Below are 15466 nucleotides of genomic sequence, written 5' to 3'. Positions count from 1 at the left end.
TTAATGATGACCTTAGAGGAGTGGAAGAGGGTGTAAAGACTGGAGGGGGGGTCTATACTTCTGCTCTCTATATGGTAGAGGAGAGGCACAGAGGACCCCAGCCAAGATTCTCTATTATTGGTATTGTGGTCGCGCAATTAAGGCCTAGCTTCTCAGGAGATGATGCAGGCTGGTTCTTAAGTACAGTGTAGTCCCCAAGCCCCCACAAAGGAATGTCCACACACTGTATTAGTTAAAACACAGTCTTTATATAATTAATATTCAAGGTTATGTACACTATCACAATAACTCACTTTGCGCTCAGAAAATCTACAATGGCAAATATATACAGTTCTAAAGGGGTACCACAATTATTATCAGATCTCTTTAAAGTGCATCAACTATACTCTGGTTAAATGTCACACAGATCACTTAAGAAAGGCAACCAACCATACACATAGGAGGAAAGCAGTTGGTTAGAACAACTGGTAAAATACTGGCCGCTACCGTTAAACACAGTTCTGTGTGGAGATCCCCCCCCCCACCTGGAGAACCGTTAAAGTAAAGACATATCACAAGCCCAATCCATATATTGTTCTAGAAGTCTTATTTCCCTCTAAGATAGTTCTACAACCCCAATGTACCTGGAATAGCAGAGTTCGTCGACGGATCCTTCTTGAGCGGCTCCCTTTAAGGCAGGAACCATGGCTCGTCGAGATCCCACAAGGAAAAAGGGTTGAACGACGATGGTGAGGTGGCAGCTTCGTTCCTAGCGGTGCTCGTCGATGGAGGAGCGTTGGCGTCCTGCAAGGAAGAGGCGTGCGGGGCACCTCGATGACGATAGTTCAGGACCGCAAAGAGATTGTGAAGAACTGTAGCCCAGCAAGGGCGTTGAGTCATCCGGCATCACTACTGTGGTCAGGTGGCAGGAAACCCACCGGCAGATGCTCCTCGGTGCATCGGCGGCCTCGACTTTCTCCAGTGGGACAAGGCTGTCGACGGTGCAGGCGAGAGCGTCCTTGGATCAAATGTTATTTAGGCAAAGGGAGCTCGGCGGCTCCGGTCGGCGACGGAGATGGACAACAGTGTCCGGCGCTTCTCCTTGCGATTCCGCAGCGGTCCCAGTCTACGGTCGGCAGCCTATCATAGGTCTGTCTACCAGGGAGCTTTGGCAAAGATCAGCTGGTGCACGATGGTCCCTCGTAGCTCAGAAAGAGGGTGCCTTACCAGGTCCTCTCTGGGCCAGTCCTTGGAGACACAGCGGCTTTCAGATCGACGAAGTAGAGCAGCAGCAAGACTTCTCTTCCACCAGGGCTTCAAGATTAAGCTTCAGTTTCAACTCCAGTTTCTCTTCAGCTTCTGAACATGAATTCTAGCAGTGAGAGGGCCCCCAGATATACTAGTTGACCTCCCATTCATTCTGCTGGGTCACACTCAGGCAACCAATCGGTCAGACGGGCATTCATGCAGGCAGGCAGTGAGGTGCATAGTGCATTCAGGCCATTCACTTCTCTCCAGACACTCACAACAAGTTATGTGTATTGGGACAAGTACCCAGCCATTCAACTCTCCACACTGCATTCATACCAGTTTTCGGGCAGGGCTGTCTCGGTCATTGTGTTAAACACCAGAAACTAGACATCCACAACAAGAAGTGCATATTCGTCACACACCCAGGTCCCACCCACAGGGTGTACCCACAACATACAGTCACTGGGAAGGCTCCAACAATTCTAGCCTGGACTTCACAACAACATCATATATGGAGCTTCCACCCAACAGCCAGTCAGGGGGAAGGGACAGAGTCAGGGCTTCCCAGAACTTTGGGAAAACTAGGTAACAGCCAAGGGGCCACATGGCAGGGCCTGGGTATCCCCAAAATGGAGGATATTCAGAGCACCTGTCAAATTCAGCATGGAGCTGCCACCAGCCCATATCCTGCTCTGTGGGCCACACACAGGTGCCCAAAAACATACACTAGGGGAACAGGGCTGTACCCCCACCCATGGGTGCCATAAGGGTATACCATGGGTCTGTACACCAAACCAAAAGAGAGCTGCACCGCCAGGAGTCCCACATGAACTCATGCACGGAAAACAGGACAGAACACATGATAAAAAAACAGTAAAGGACAAGGCAACGGAGGCCCTGTCCCTCCAATGCTTTTCCAGCATCACAGGGGGCCACGAGGGCCTCCCACTGAGTGCCACCATTAATGGGAGAAGAAGAGAAAGGAGAGAGCACAGAGACCATATGAAGAGTCCATAGGTCTGACGAGGGAACGACAAATAGGAAGCACTGGTATAAGTGTCAGCGATAGGGAGGCCTGGGTTGGATGATGGAGGCTCTCAACTCGTGTAAAAAATAACCACTGTCAACGCTGAGAGAGCATTTCACCAATGCCTCTTGGAATACTTGTGGCTTTGTCCATCTATTTAATAATTGTGAAATGGACATTCGATCTTTTGATGTTTTTTTTTTTTCCAGGAACCTTGGATGTCGTGTTTACTCGTTCTTGATGGTTTTAGTCTTCATCTTAAACCTGCTTAAAGGGGAGAAGCTCTTCGGACCTTCTTACTTTAGTGAAAAATGGTCTGGGATTTCAGGTTGTTGTATCTTGGAGCAGAACGCTTTTGTTCAGGGAATCTTACTGTAATTTGAGAAGGGAACTGCCTCGAATTTGCAACGTGTCTTGATTCTCAATTTGTATTGGAACCCTGAAGCAATAACTAATAATTTTGTGCACTGTCATGGACATCATTGATAAGCATTCAGCCCAACCTGATCCTCCATTTGTAGTTACATCCAGAGATTTGAACATACCATGTTTTATAAAAGAGGTCACATTAGCAGGGATTTTGATATTGTGACTAACAAATCTCATGCTAGAGTTGCAAGTTGGGCCGTTGCAATACAGACTAGAGACTTCCACATGTTAAATAGTCAAACGAAGGGGGAGTCCCCGGCTAACTTTACATGGTCTACTGGGGTACATTCTCGTATTTTAGACAATTTCTTCATCTCTGACAATATGTTGAAAAACAAAGACTTTAAAAGGTGCTTGATATGAAGAAAAGTGATCTTTCCCTATTAAGATTGACATGCAACATTAAAGCACCCGCTAGATTGCTCCGGGTTTTCCCTAAGGATGTCTCTACTCTGTTCACTTAATACAACGAAAAACTGGGAGATCATCATTGACCTGTGGTTGCTAGACTTCCTCGCTAGACTTCCTCGTACGTAACAAAGGTGCAAAACCAACCTTTGTTCCTAAACACACCTACGATGAAGTGATCAAGAAACCACTACGGCCAGGTTTACGGGCAATCGGCGGTTTGAACTCTGAATCCACAGTTGTACTGCTTATAAAGCAGAAGCAAAAATATAAAAATTGGTTAATTCTTTATACAGCTCAATAGTTACTGCCTGATGCAGAACTGATGCAAAGGGCTATAGAATACACAACTTCAAGGGACATTTGGCAGTAGTTTAACAGAGAAATCTCATCTCAACCGGTGCTCCTGGTGAGCATGGTGACAAAGGAAAACTAGGCACAATTTTTAAGTAAATTGTTTGTACCAGTCCGGCAACCTATGAATTCTCCAGTAAAGAATCCTAGGAAGGCATGGTCAATTCCTTTGTATACCTGCAACTTGGAAATGTTGATTTTAAAAAAATGCACATTTGTGGAGGGCTCGGGGGTCGGACGGCCTCACCAACAATATAATTAAAGCGGCCTCCGAGTCCTGGATCCCTTTTATTTTTAAAATATTTAAACAGGTGATGCGACTGGGAGTCGTTCCTGACTCCTGGAGGTGAGCAATCATAGTTCCCATTTTTAAGAGGGGTAATAGGGTGGATCCCAACAACTACCACCCTATTGCCCTCTTGGATGTTTTGGGGAAATTGTTTGCTGCAGTAATTCTGAGGCACCTCCAAACGTGGGCCAGCAGTGCGGGTAGGTGTGATTCCCATCAAACGGGATTTGTAAAAAGGGGTAGGAACTGACCTGAACTCGTTTCTCTTAAACCTCTTAAAAATGAAGGCGATAGAAAATGGTACAAACATTTATTTGGCCTTCATTGACCTTAAGAAAGCCTTTGAAAGTATCGACCGACAAATTTTGTGGTCCAAGTTGAAGGCCTGGGGCTGTCCTTCTGATCTATTATTGGCAATTAAAGCCCTTTACAGCTCAACTAAGAAACAGATTAGGCTGAACTCTCAGGATAGTTTGACTAAGGAGATTCCCACCTACAGGGGATTGAATCAGGGCCGTCCTCTGGCGCCAATCTTTTTTTAAATTTGACTTGACCAAGACGGATCTTACACCTGCATTTCCAGCTAAAATTAATGGCTAACCTCTTGGCATGGATGCTCTACACGGATGATCTAGTCTTGATCGATCAGACTCCCATAGGGCTTCTGTGGTATGAAATGGGTTGAAGATAAACAATGAAAAGACAAACATCTTGGTTTTACGCTCAATGAGAGGCAGACAAGGGCCTCCTTTCAGATGGTTTGTAGGTTGTGATGAACTTACCCAAGTAAATACCACAACTTACTTGGGTACTTGCATTAATTCCAGTATTAATGATAATCCTCAGCAACTGGAATTGAGAACGAAAGTTAAAAGTTTGACTGCTCAGGGTAGAGTGATAACTAAGTATGGACAATTTTTCCGTTTAACTTGTGCTTGCTTTCTATAAATCAAAAGGTATCCGGATCATAACCTATGCAGCAGAGGCCTTTTTATCTACTTCGTGTAAAATGCTGTATTAATTTGAGGGCACTTTTCGGAGACGAGTACTCAGTTTACCAAGGAGAGTATCCAAATCGGTTTTTAGGCGTGAACTTGATCTAGTTTCAATATATGCAGTAACAGTGTGGAAGACTCTTTATATCGGAAATGTGTGATGCCTGATACACCACTACCGTATCAGATATTGACTACAGAGAATGGGAAGGGAGACTCTTAATTCCTTGAACAATGCAACTCGAGATGTTTGCATATTCTAGACTATGTGGGAACTGCACAGGAAACGCGTGTGATGAACCTGGGCTTGGTCAAGAGAAAGTTATGGGAACAAGACCGGATTTTGACAGAGCAATCCAGAAATCTAAGCTCAATGCGAATTTGCAAAAAGAAAGTAGGGCATACAATTCTGTGCTGAGACAGTTAAATGTCCAAGTCCTTCGTATCATTACCAGTTTTTCAGATTCCACTTGAGCATATTCCCCACAAAACAAACTCTGGCGGCCTACAAAATAGAGGTGTTCAATCTCGATTGCAGATTTTGTGGTGCAGAGAGGAAAGTGTAAACGTTGAAACACATTCTGTTTTGTTCAGGGTTGACTGCGTTAAGAACTAGATATCTGGGACCTTTATTGAAGAAAATAAAACTTACACTGCAGAAGAATGGTGGAACAGGTTTTTATTGGGAGAGAACTTTACCATACATTTTTGGATGAACATTTTTAAATCTGATTTTATCAAAGTGATGAATTAACACTGTTGAAGATATGAGGATTTGAACATTTGAATTAATTTGGGAGGTTTGTAAGTAATGGTGCATATTTCCATTGATGTTGATGATTTTAATCAATTGAGTTACAGGATTTTATTGATTATGGATTCTATAGATAATAGTTTGCAATAAATCAGATATCTTGATAAAAAATTAAAAAAAATATTCCACCCATGTGCATATACGCCTCACAGTCCTAAAAACAAACTCAAACAACCAATAGCCTGCTTTGAGGCATGCAGGATAGAAAAAGTAAATTCATATAATGTTTTCCTACCCACAAAATCTCTTATATTTGGGGACTAGTTATAGTTAAACTAGACACACAGTTGAGTTTTGCAACTAACCAGGAGACTGAACACTTTTACCCAAAAGAAGCTGCTAAAAACAAGCAGTCACGCAAGACACACAACAGTACTACCAATCACAGATTACAGTCAAACTCTAAATACAGTTCATAACATTAAAAAGCAATGTTCAGCACTAAATAGAGTACGGTTATGGAATCTGCTTAAAGGACTATAATGTGCTCTCCTAATTCATGACCATGCCCCATTTCTGAGCAGTCCTCATGTATCCTCACCTGCCCTCATTTGCCTCAAGTCCTTCCACCTCGTTCATTGCCTCGCTCAGCTCATCCCGTAACCTCTGAATCTCGGCCAGCAACTCTAGTTTCCGCCGGCGGATGTTCTCCAGTTCCATCCGCTCCTCTGGGGTCAAGTCCGCTGGTACTGAAAGGGAAAAGAGATCAAACATTTAACAGGTGGCTAAATAACCAAACATTCTAGTTTTAACATCAGAGAGATAGGTTTATCAGATCGCAGAGTCCTTGTGTGGACCAGTGATGACCCATCATGCAGAAAACACATACACCATGAATGATAAATGGAAGCACAAGACCAAGAGCCAAGCATAATCAACTCATTCTTGGCAAGGCAGAATCCAATAAAACAGAATTATGCCATTGTCAAGTCACAGAACAAGAATTTTCGCTGCCAAAATACTCGCATATAACAGACCAAATACAGTAATTAAATCTAAGATGTAACACAACAGATCAAACTGGAAGGCAGAGCAGCTCAAGATTCCTAGTTCTAATGCGAATTCATAGTTGGGTGAGTAGTGCAAAGTGTGATTAAAGTCCAATGGATCCTAAGGCCCTGGAACATCAGGAATCAGAGGTCAAAACATATAGCATAAAAAGTAAAAGCCCCCTAAAAGAGGTCTTACAAAAAGGTAACTTCAAGTACATTTACATTTGACGTAATTGAACACCAAAGATTATAGTGCACATTTTTGCATCAAAAACTTGCATTTACACATATGAAGAAAGTAAATTGTGTATTTTCCGTAGTCGAAAATGTGTTATGGAGCCAGGCATCAGTAACATACTAAAGCAGTTGAAGAAGAAAAAGCCTCTGTAGTCTGTAGCAAGGGCACAGTTCAACTTTCTAAAGCACCTGCAATTCAGTAAGCAACTGAAAACCGCACAGTTCAGGAAAGCCTGACTTAACCACAGACCACCAGTGGAAAATCAATGTACACTCACAGGACCATCAAAGGAACAGGGTACACCGCTAACTACTGTGATGGCCGTCATAGCATCACAACTTCAAGCCATAGAGAGCCGTCGCCACTGCCACACCTACACAATGAACAAAGCATTTTTTCAGCAACAGAGGAAAAAAAAAAAGTAGATGTCGGGAGCATGTGCAGCTCTGCCCACATCCAGTCCATGCCCCTGAACTTGCTTTCCCATAAGCTTTACTTCCGCTTCTTCAGTCCTTTTACTCTTAAACAAAATGCAACCATGTATCCATTAACGAAATGATGTACAGAATTACGTTATATAACTTAATCATTATTGTCTGCAATTTAGGGCAATACAGGCTCTTATAAGCCCAATTTATGGGCTTGAGGAAAGTGAGGGCACATAAGGTGGGTTGAGGGAGCTCAAGAGACTGTAGTGCTAAGCTGCTGCAGACAATAAGGCTGTTAAAACCAAGCCCTGCAACAGGGTGTTGAGTGGGTTTGTACTGGGGAGGGAAAAAAAAAAGAAAGCATTCCAAAATGGCATCTAAGCAACAGACTCTAGGCAGACTTGGGGTGAACCGTCTTTTTAATGGTCATGGGCTGCCAGAAGAGGAGAAGGAAGAGCCTGCCACGTACACGGAGAGCGAAGGGTACAAATCGAATGAGGGCAGAGGCCATTAAGGAACCAGAAAGGGCAGTGGCAAGAAAAAGGGAAGTGGAAGAAGGAATGGGGACAGCCGTAGAGGGAGGATGAAGAGACATGCAGCACCTTGCATGTCACATGGAATCCTGAGAGCCATCAGGTTCCACGGTTACACTGGTAAATATTGCCTGGAAGCCCTGGATCCTGACTGGCTCTCAGGATTATAGCATTCCACTAGAGATGCTAATATGGCGTTAATAACCCATTCCACAGGCTATACTGGTGAATAACAGCCCAGCAGCCAGAGTTAAAGGCCTGATCGAAGCTGGGGGTTTTAACAAGGGAACCGAGACGTTATTCCGCCATGGAGCAGGTTACCAATCAGTAGCACCCCAGGTTGCCAATCCGGAAGCCCAGGGTGCTGATAGCGGTGCCGTTTCTATGAATCAACAGGACGCCTCACAGCGTCCCGTTCATTCATAGAAAAGATGGTTTAGAGATGGCTGCCACAGAGCTGGAAGATGGGGCTCTAAGCCGAGCCCCTCTTCCATTTCCATGGTGGCAGGAAGGAGGAGGTCTAAGAAGCAGCAGTGGTGGTGGGCTGCCAGTAGCACATCCATCAGGTAAGTGGGGGTGGGAGGGACGGGGAAAATGATGTTAAGGGAAGGGAGGGGGGGTGGAGGGAGATGGCCGGGTGGGGGAAGCAACCACCAGGTTGCTCGGAACGCAGGCTTGCATCGTGGAATTCAGACCCGGATCCAAGCAGCCTGATTAGCACCCAGGGGGGAAGTGAGGGTGGGAGCAGCCAATGTGATTTATACCAATCACTATTGCCATTTAACAGGGTCTCCGAGCACTTTTGCATATAGACAAGAAGTGGTGGGTTAAGTTAGGGGGGAGAAAGAGAGTGGCCATCATTTTACAGCTTTAGGTCTAATCATAAAGAAACACATGGCTGCAAAACAGTCTACTATACGCTGCATTTATAGATTTTTCAGCAGCTTTTGATATAGGCAACCAGAGGTTTCTGGGGTCTAAAGTGACAAGCTGGAGAATTCACCTCCCCAATCTTTTAGACTAATAGATATGCATATGGTTTCCTAGGTTAAAACGAAGATGGAGGCCTACTAGACTTGCGGCCATGTGACAAAAGATTAGGCAGACTTTTTTTTTGGAAACATTCGAAGGGACAGTCCGATTCAGGCATTTGTGAAGTAAGCACATTGTCCTAAAACTGGTATGCTCTTTCAGATAACCAACATAGAGAGGCACAAGAAGGCAAAATACGGTGTTGCTTGGAGAGTCCAAAGATTAAACATACTGCTGTATTTTGGGCAAGCTGAAGCTGCAAAATTGAGGAGGTGGGAAAACTGGCATAAGCACATTAGCAGAGTGAGTGAAGGCATTAATAAGGACTCACACTATAATAGGCATAAGAGCTTAAGGGACTAAAAGGAGACGTCCTTTATAACTTTTTGAGCGGTTCTCAGAATTTAAGGCAGAGACATAGAATATCCATCCAGAAGCCCAGGTTACAGACCGGAATCACAGAGTGGTGGGTTTCAGTGGAGAAAGGAAGGTAGGGATTGAAACAGGGAGATGTCTTGGGGAATTTTGTTTGAACTAAAGTAGCAAAAGTATTTTTGGTCCTGGTTGAGTTATAAAAAAAACTGTTTGCCAACCAGTTTTTTTTTTTTTTTTTTTTTTTTTTTTTTTTAATAGTGGTCGGGCAACTTCCTTGAATAATAGATGGTTTAGGAAAATTTGAATATGGTACCCCATCCAACTCACCAAGGACGTTTCACCACATTTGCTGAAAGGCAATTTCACAACATGTGTTTCTGTACTTTCTAAGGGGAGGGTGCAGGATCAGGGAGTAGGTAAAAGAAGTATAGGAGGCTCATTGGGTGGGTGGTCTGCTAGCACCCCATAAAAAAGCTGCAAAAGAAATGCAGTGAAATATACCCCTTGGGAAGTTATACCAGACCTGTGAATAAATGAAAAATAATCGCCTTTTGACCGATAATGGACATTAAAAGAAGTTTTATGATAAATGGCCAGATGAGATGTAGATGAAGAAATACAAGGGGAGAGAGAGAAGATCCCTTAGGCACTTCATAAGAGATATCGGAGAGAACACATCTATGTGATTACTTCGATAATAACATTTCGAAGCCCAATGATTCAAGTCATACATTCCACAACGCCACGTACTATGTAGAAGAATGTGCGACTTGGCTCAAATGAACTTTCCTAATTTAACATTTCAGGTTAAAGGTTTTTTTCCAAAACTTTTTAAACTGAGCATAACTTTCTTGGTGTTATGTACATATATAGCATGCCACCTTTTTTACCATCCCGTATATACGGTAAAATGGGGCTCTCGAAATTCAGTATTTTGTGCCTAGAAATTTTGACATCCTTTATTTTGGTATGATCCCGAAAGAACTGGAAAAAAGCACCTAGATGAATGCAGTGGGATCTTCTGAAAATAAAAAACAGTAGTGGAATCGCATCCCAGCATTGTGTAAAGGTGAGAAGATGTTTTGGTCCCCAATGTAACAGGTGTGAAGGGCAAGGTAGGAACAGAAGTCCATTATCTGATGCACTAATAAGGTCAACCAAAATCGCCAGGCCAGCTACTTCTGTGCTAGGACCTGGCCTGAAGCCAGATTGGAATTTTTCCAGGGAGTGAAGGTTCAAGATGTGTTCTTGTGGCTGCTGGGTGACAAAAGTATTAATCATTTTTGGGTATTGCAGTAGATTGTTGCTCGGGCAATAGCTACTAGAAGAGGTAGAGTCCATTGAGGTTTCCTTTTATTTTTTTAAATAAGAGGGCGGTCAGTAGCTACTGGAAGGAGGTAAAGTACAATGAGGGTTTTTTGATAACAGGGAGAAAAATGGCGTTTGAAGTAAGTTGGGCAAATCTCCCCTTTAAAAGAAATGTTCAAAAAGGAAGAATGGGGTGGTAATATCGGCATGTAGCAGGTCCAACAAAGAGGGAATAGGGCCGGCTAGGGAAGCAGAAGGTTTTAGGTACTTCAAGGAAAGCACTACCTTTTTAAGGCGAGGGATGTGAAAGAAAACTAAGAAGCCAAACAGGCCTTTTTATCACTGACACTGGGATATTTGTCCTGTATAGCAATTGTATTTCATTACAAAAGTCGAATGAGATGGGACTGCAAGATTGTGGTGGGCTGTAAACGAAGAGGGCGAGGAGTTAAAATATTTTACAGTCTCTATGGCAGACGTATTCAAACAGTGGCTCGCCACCCCACTGGGGGCGCCGCAGCCTCATTCCCAGGGGGGGTGGGACCTGCAGCCACACAAAAAAAAAAAAGAAAAAGATTATTTTAGGGAGGGAAGAAAAAGTGGGGTAAGAGGTAGCCTTGGCCAGACGTGGTTCATCGAGGGCTCCCCTCACCCATTATAGAGGAGCCGAGGAGCCAGCCCAGTGAAACACTGAGGGCTACCTCAGCTGCTTTTTCCAGCAGCTGGGGAGGAAACTTCATGACCAGGGCCGAAGGTAAGTTTATGTTAATTTTTTTTGTATTTATGTATGTGTATGGATGCGAGTATGCTTCTGTTATGAGTGAGTGTATGATGGGTGCTTGTGTGAATGAGAGTGCTTGCTGTGTGAATGTGTCTGTTTTAGTTGGTCGGTGGAGTGATTTTGGCGAGTCAGTGGGGTGGTGGGGGGGGGGGTTGAAGAGTTGTACAACAGAGGCACTCTGGGCCCCCCAGCGCCAATTGCAAACTGTTTATGGGCTTTTTCCCCTATTTTTTTTTTTTTTTAAGTATGCTCTAAAATGCCTCACGTTTACCCCATTATTTCAATACATTTCCCAAGGGGTCGGGGGGGGGGCGCGGCGGTGGGCAGGGAACCCCCGGTTAGGTAAAATATCACTTACTGCCGTTTTACCTCTATTTGTGGACACCCCACCTTTTTGCTTTTGTTTCAGCCTCCTGACCTCACCTCCTTCCAGTTAAGCACAGTCTTCAGCTGTGCTCCACTGGGCTTTCACGCATTATTCTGGGGAAACCGACTTGTACTTCTGACAGTCAGTACCAGGAAACATTGTTTCCTGTAGTCTTATGACTTTGTTGCCACTTTTGTCAACCGTTTTTCAGTGCGTTAAGTACATTACTATACTGCGCACTGGAGTTCTGGCGTTTTTGGGAGTCCCCTTAAGGATTATTTGGCAACTGGACAATGTGCCTAGGAGTAGACCGTGGCAGCAGAAGCTTTTTGTGTATTTTTTAAATTAACTTTTACTGAGCCATATCGCGCCTACCGAGTTTGGCTCATGACTGTGGCTAGAGTCAGTCATGGCCGTGCCTAAACATCTTTTGGCTTCTCCTTTGGCCATTTTGTCCTTTGGCCTCCCCCTTGCTTTTTGTGACCCGGGGAGTCCTTTTTGGGCATGCACTCACCCATGGAAGCCAAATGCAGGACACGTGTGTGGGTACCCAGGAAGTGGGCTGGGACTTTCTGGTCCCAATCCACACTACTGGTGCCAGGATGTCTGGTGTAGATGAGAGCTGCAGTGGTCCCTGACCACTACTAGCGTGAATGAGTGGAGCAGATCTCATTGGCCAGCTGAGGTGCGAGCACTCGCTGGACTTTAGGACATGAGGAGGGGCTCTGAGTGCAGACCTGCAAATCACCCCGAGGTCCGAATCGACCTCTACACGGAGCCAAGTATCCTGAGAAGTAAAGCAGATCAAAGGACTGCCATGAACCACACAGATCAAGTTTGGCACTCTGAGCCCGCTGTTGTCGTGGTAGTGCCCTGCTTTGTGCTCGGTCTCCAAAGACCTGCAAAGGTGCTTCAAACCGTTTCAGTGGTGGGACCAACCACTCTCAATGTCTCCTTGGTGCCCTGCAAACTAGCCATCTCGGAAGTGTGCCTGGGCACACCAGTGAACTGGCCAGCTTGTTGCTTGGCACCCGTGCTGGAGCGTTGCTACATCGAGTTTTGGCACAAGCTTTGGGAGAACCCTAGTTTGCACTGTAAGGCACCTTCTTGGCAAATCTTGCTGCCCCTACTTTTGGCTGCGAGAGAGGAGTGTCAGTCCGTGAGACTTGGGTGCTCCTGTGTCAGTGTGCGACAGTAGCGGTCGCTGCCGGCTACTTTTCCGCCTTTCATCAAGTGTCCCGAGACCAGCGGCATCAGTGCTTTCGTTGTCCTGCATTTGTGACGAGAGCTACAGCTCCTGACGTAAATGAGATGCGCATCCACACCCGCAGCAACTCTGCACTTTGAAGTGTAACCAAGGAGGGGATTTCATAGTCCAGACGACCTTCAAACCTGCCAAGTTTGAATACGGAGTGAGGGAAGGGCGGCGAGTAACCATACCACTTACCGGTGGACCCTAGTTCATCCATACAGTTTTATGCACAAAGGATCCCTTGTGGTCCTTGTCTTGAATTTGGAGGGGCTCTTGCTCCCTATAGTCATCTGAAAGTTAGGGATAGCTTTGTTCACCGTAGCAGACCCTGCCTCGGACTCTTGGTACTGAATTCCCCGCACTCCAGTGTCCTCTTCTAACTTTTCCTTCCCATTGAAATTTGTCCCTTGTGAACTTTACGCATCGACAAGAGCTTTTACGCACAAACATTACATTGAGCACAAGGCTGCAATCTTCATAGGGCTGGACTTCTTAAATTAGGGATATTCATTTCTGGAGTTGGCCATTGTTAGAGTTTGTGTTTTTTCTCTCCTCACAGGGTTTAGCGGGAATCCCAGCTCTACCGCACTGAGCGAAAAGTGACTGTACGTATATTTTACATAGTGTATATTTTACATAGTGTGTTTAAGTAGTGATATTACTGTGTTCTTCTTTAGTCATGTGGGTTTGTTAAAGGCCTAATAAATTGTATATTTGTTATATACTACTGTGTAAGAGTAATTCTTGTGTCCTACTGTGTGTGCTCATCCAGGACCTCAGATCACCCCCACTACTCCCGAGACTTAGCCTTGACTGCTCTCCAAGTTACCTTGAATTGTCCTGGCTAACTTTGCAGAAGTGTTCCTTGTTACACTAAACTAGGGTGGCATCCTGAACGAACCTCTGTTCGCCAGTGCAGAGTTCGAAAATCCATTATAACATCCTCCTTGATTGTTTCGAGTACACTCGCTGCAATCAGTCACTATGGCATACCTGGGAGAAATAGTTATGCCCCTCCACTTATGCCCCTCCACTTCAAAAATTTAGCAGCCACCACTAGGACTGTGCTGGGAGCAGGATGGAGGGATCCCAGGGACTGTGGTGGGACATGATGGGAGGGTGGGGGGTGGGGTGCCATGGCATAGTGCTGGTAGCAGGGTGGGGAGAGCCCAGGGAATGGGCTAGGAGTGGAATGAGGAAGCCCAGAGACTGCTATGGTAGCAGGTGGGGGAGCCCATGGACTATACTAGTACTAGGGTGCAGTGACGGCATGCTATAGTTAACAGCCATTTGAACTTACTGTCCATTTGTAATTTTTAGGGGGGACCGGCGTGCCCACATTTTGCTCGGGGGGGGCGGTAAAGGGAGGAACCAGGCCAAAGACGTTTGAAGATCACTGCTCTAGGGAGAGGAAGTACTTTTCTTCTTTTAAAGCAGTTTAAGGCCTGAACAGTCGTTTCTTTCTTTGTCTCCTTGGTGGGGAGTTGAAATGCTAAAATGCAAGCCAGGTGAAGCAATAGAAGATAGGTGGGCGACATTTAGTGACCGAGAGGCTGAGGAGAGCTGTTAATGAAGAGAATGATGCGTGGAGATGCCTCGCGACTTGTCAAAATGTCTTACCTATTTCTCTTCTCCCATGCTTGGCCAAAAACCCAGAACATTTTGTCTTTACAGATGCATAACCTACGTGAATCGTCTAGCTTGCTAAATTCTCAACTAGCTGGCTTTTGACATGCGAGAGAGAGAGTTGGTCTTGTTTTCAATAGGTGCTGCTTGGTGCATTTCTGCAGATGGCAGAAGTGTTAAGGAACCCTTTGGCCATTTTGGACACCATCAACCACTCGCTGCTACTGCTTTGTCTACAAGAAGCTGGTAGCAATGGCACTGCCTGGGCCTGGTTAAATCATTTTCTCACCAATACAAATCTTTCCCCTGGTCATGTAGAGATCGTCCAAGGTTCTGCTATGCCTCCAATTCTTTTTTAAATACAGAATATTCATCCATTAGCCAAGCTTATACATTCCCCCAGCCTTGATGAGTACTCCTATGCAGATAGCCATGACTGGGCAAACCTCTGGCCAGATTGGCTTACAATATGAACCAAACTGAAAACTGACCTTATTGCCAGTAGCCAATAACAGTGCACAGATGCAATGTGTGTGTGTTAGGGCAGTATGGGGTTCCGTCAGGCGGCCATTGATATGGGAGGTTTGCAAGAAATTTAAAAATCAAGCTCTCTTTTTGCAGGTTTTGTTAGGCTGTAAGAGCAGGAGATTATGCAACAGACCCACAACTTGTGTTTCAGAGGAGTTTTGGTAGAGGTAGGAGATTTTGCTAGTACATTAGAATTCAGTGCTTTTTGAAACCTTTTTGCCCCCGTTTGATTATTGGACCGCAGTTGTCTTTCCTTTAAGATTGCCTCCACCTCATAAAAACAGAGCGGAAAAAGTACCCTGTCATTTCACTCATTCGTTTTACTCTTTGAAGCTGCCCAAAAACATTTTTTTTTTTAAAGTGAAAAAAAAAAGTTTTATTCCAAATCCCATTCTGCTGCGTTTTTCACTTCCATTTGTTTCCCTTGCCTTTCCTTTAACTCGAAGGTTTCCTTTTGTAT

The 15466-nt window shown here is 44.8% G+C and overlaps 1 protein-coding gene across 1 annotated transcript in view; it reads right to left on the bottom strand.

The window, feature by feature from the left end:
* Window positions 1-15466, bottom strand: part of CYTH2 (cytohesin 2) — a 482465-nt gene that overhangs the window by 350647 nt on the left and 116352 nt on the right. The window contains exon 2 of the mRNA XM_069637143.1: window positions 6088-6235. Coding sequence (XP_069493244.1) covers window positions 6088-6235 — 148 coding nt within the window. The remainder of the gene's footprint in view (window positions 1-6087; window positions 6236-15466) is intronic.

The sequence above is a fragment of the Ambystoma mexicanum genome, chromosome 1q (genome assembly GCF_040938575.1).
Source record: "Ambystoma mexicanum isolate Mex_15411 chromosome 1q, UKY_AmexF1_1, whole genome shotgun sequence".
Classification (NCBI taxonomy): domain Eukaryota; kingdom Metazoa; phylum Chordata; class Amphibia; order Caudata; family Ambystomatidae; genus Ambystoma; species Ambystoma mexicanum.
This window is presented reverse-complemented; position numbering and strand designations above follow the sequence as displayed.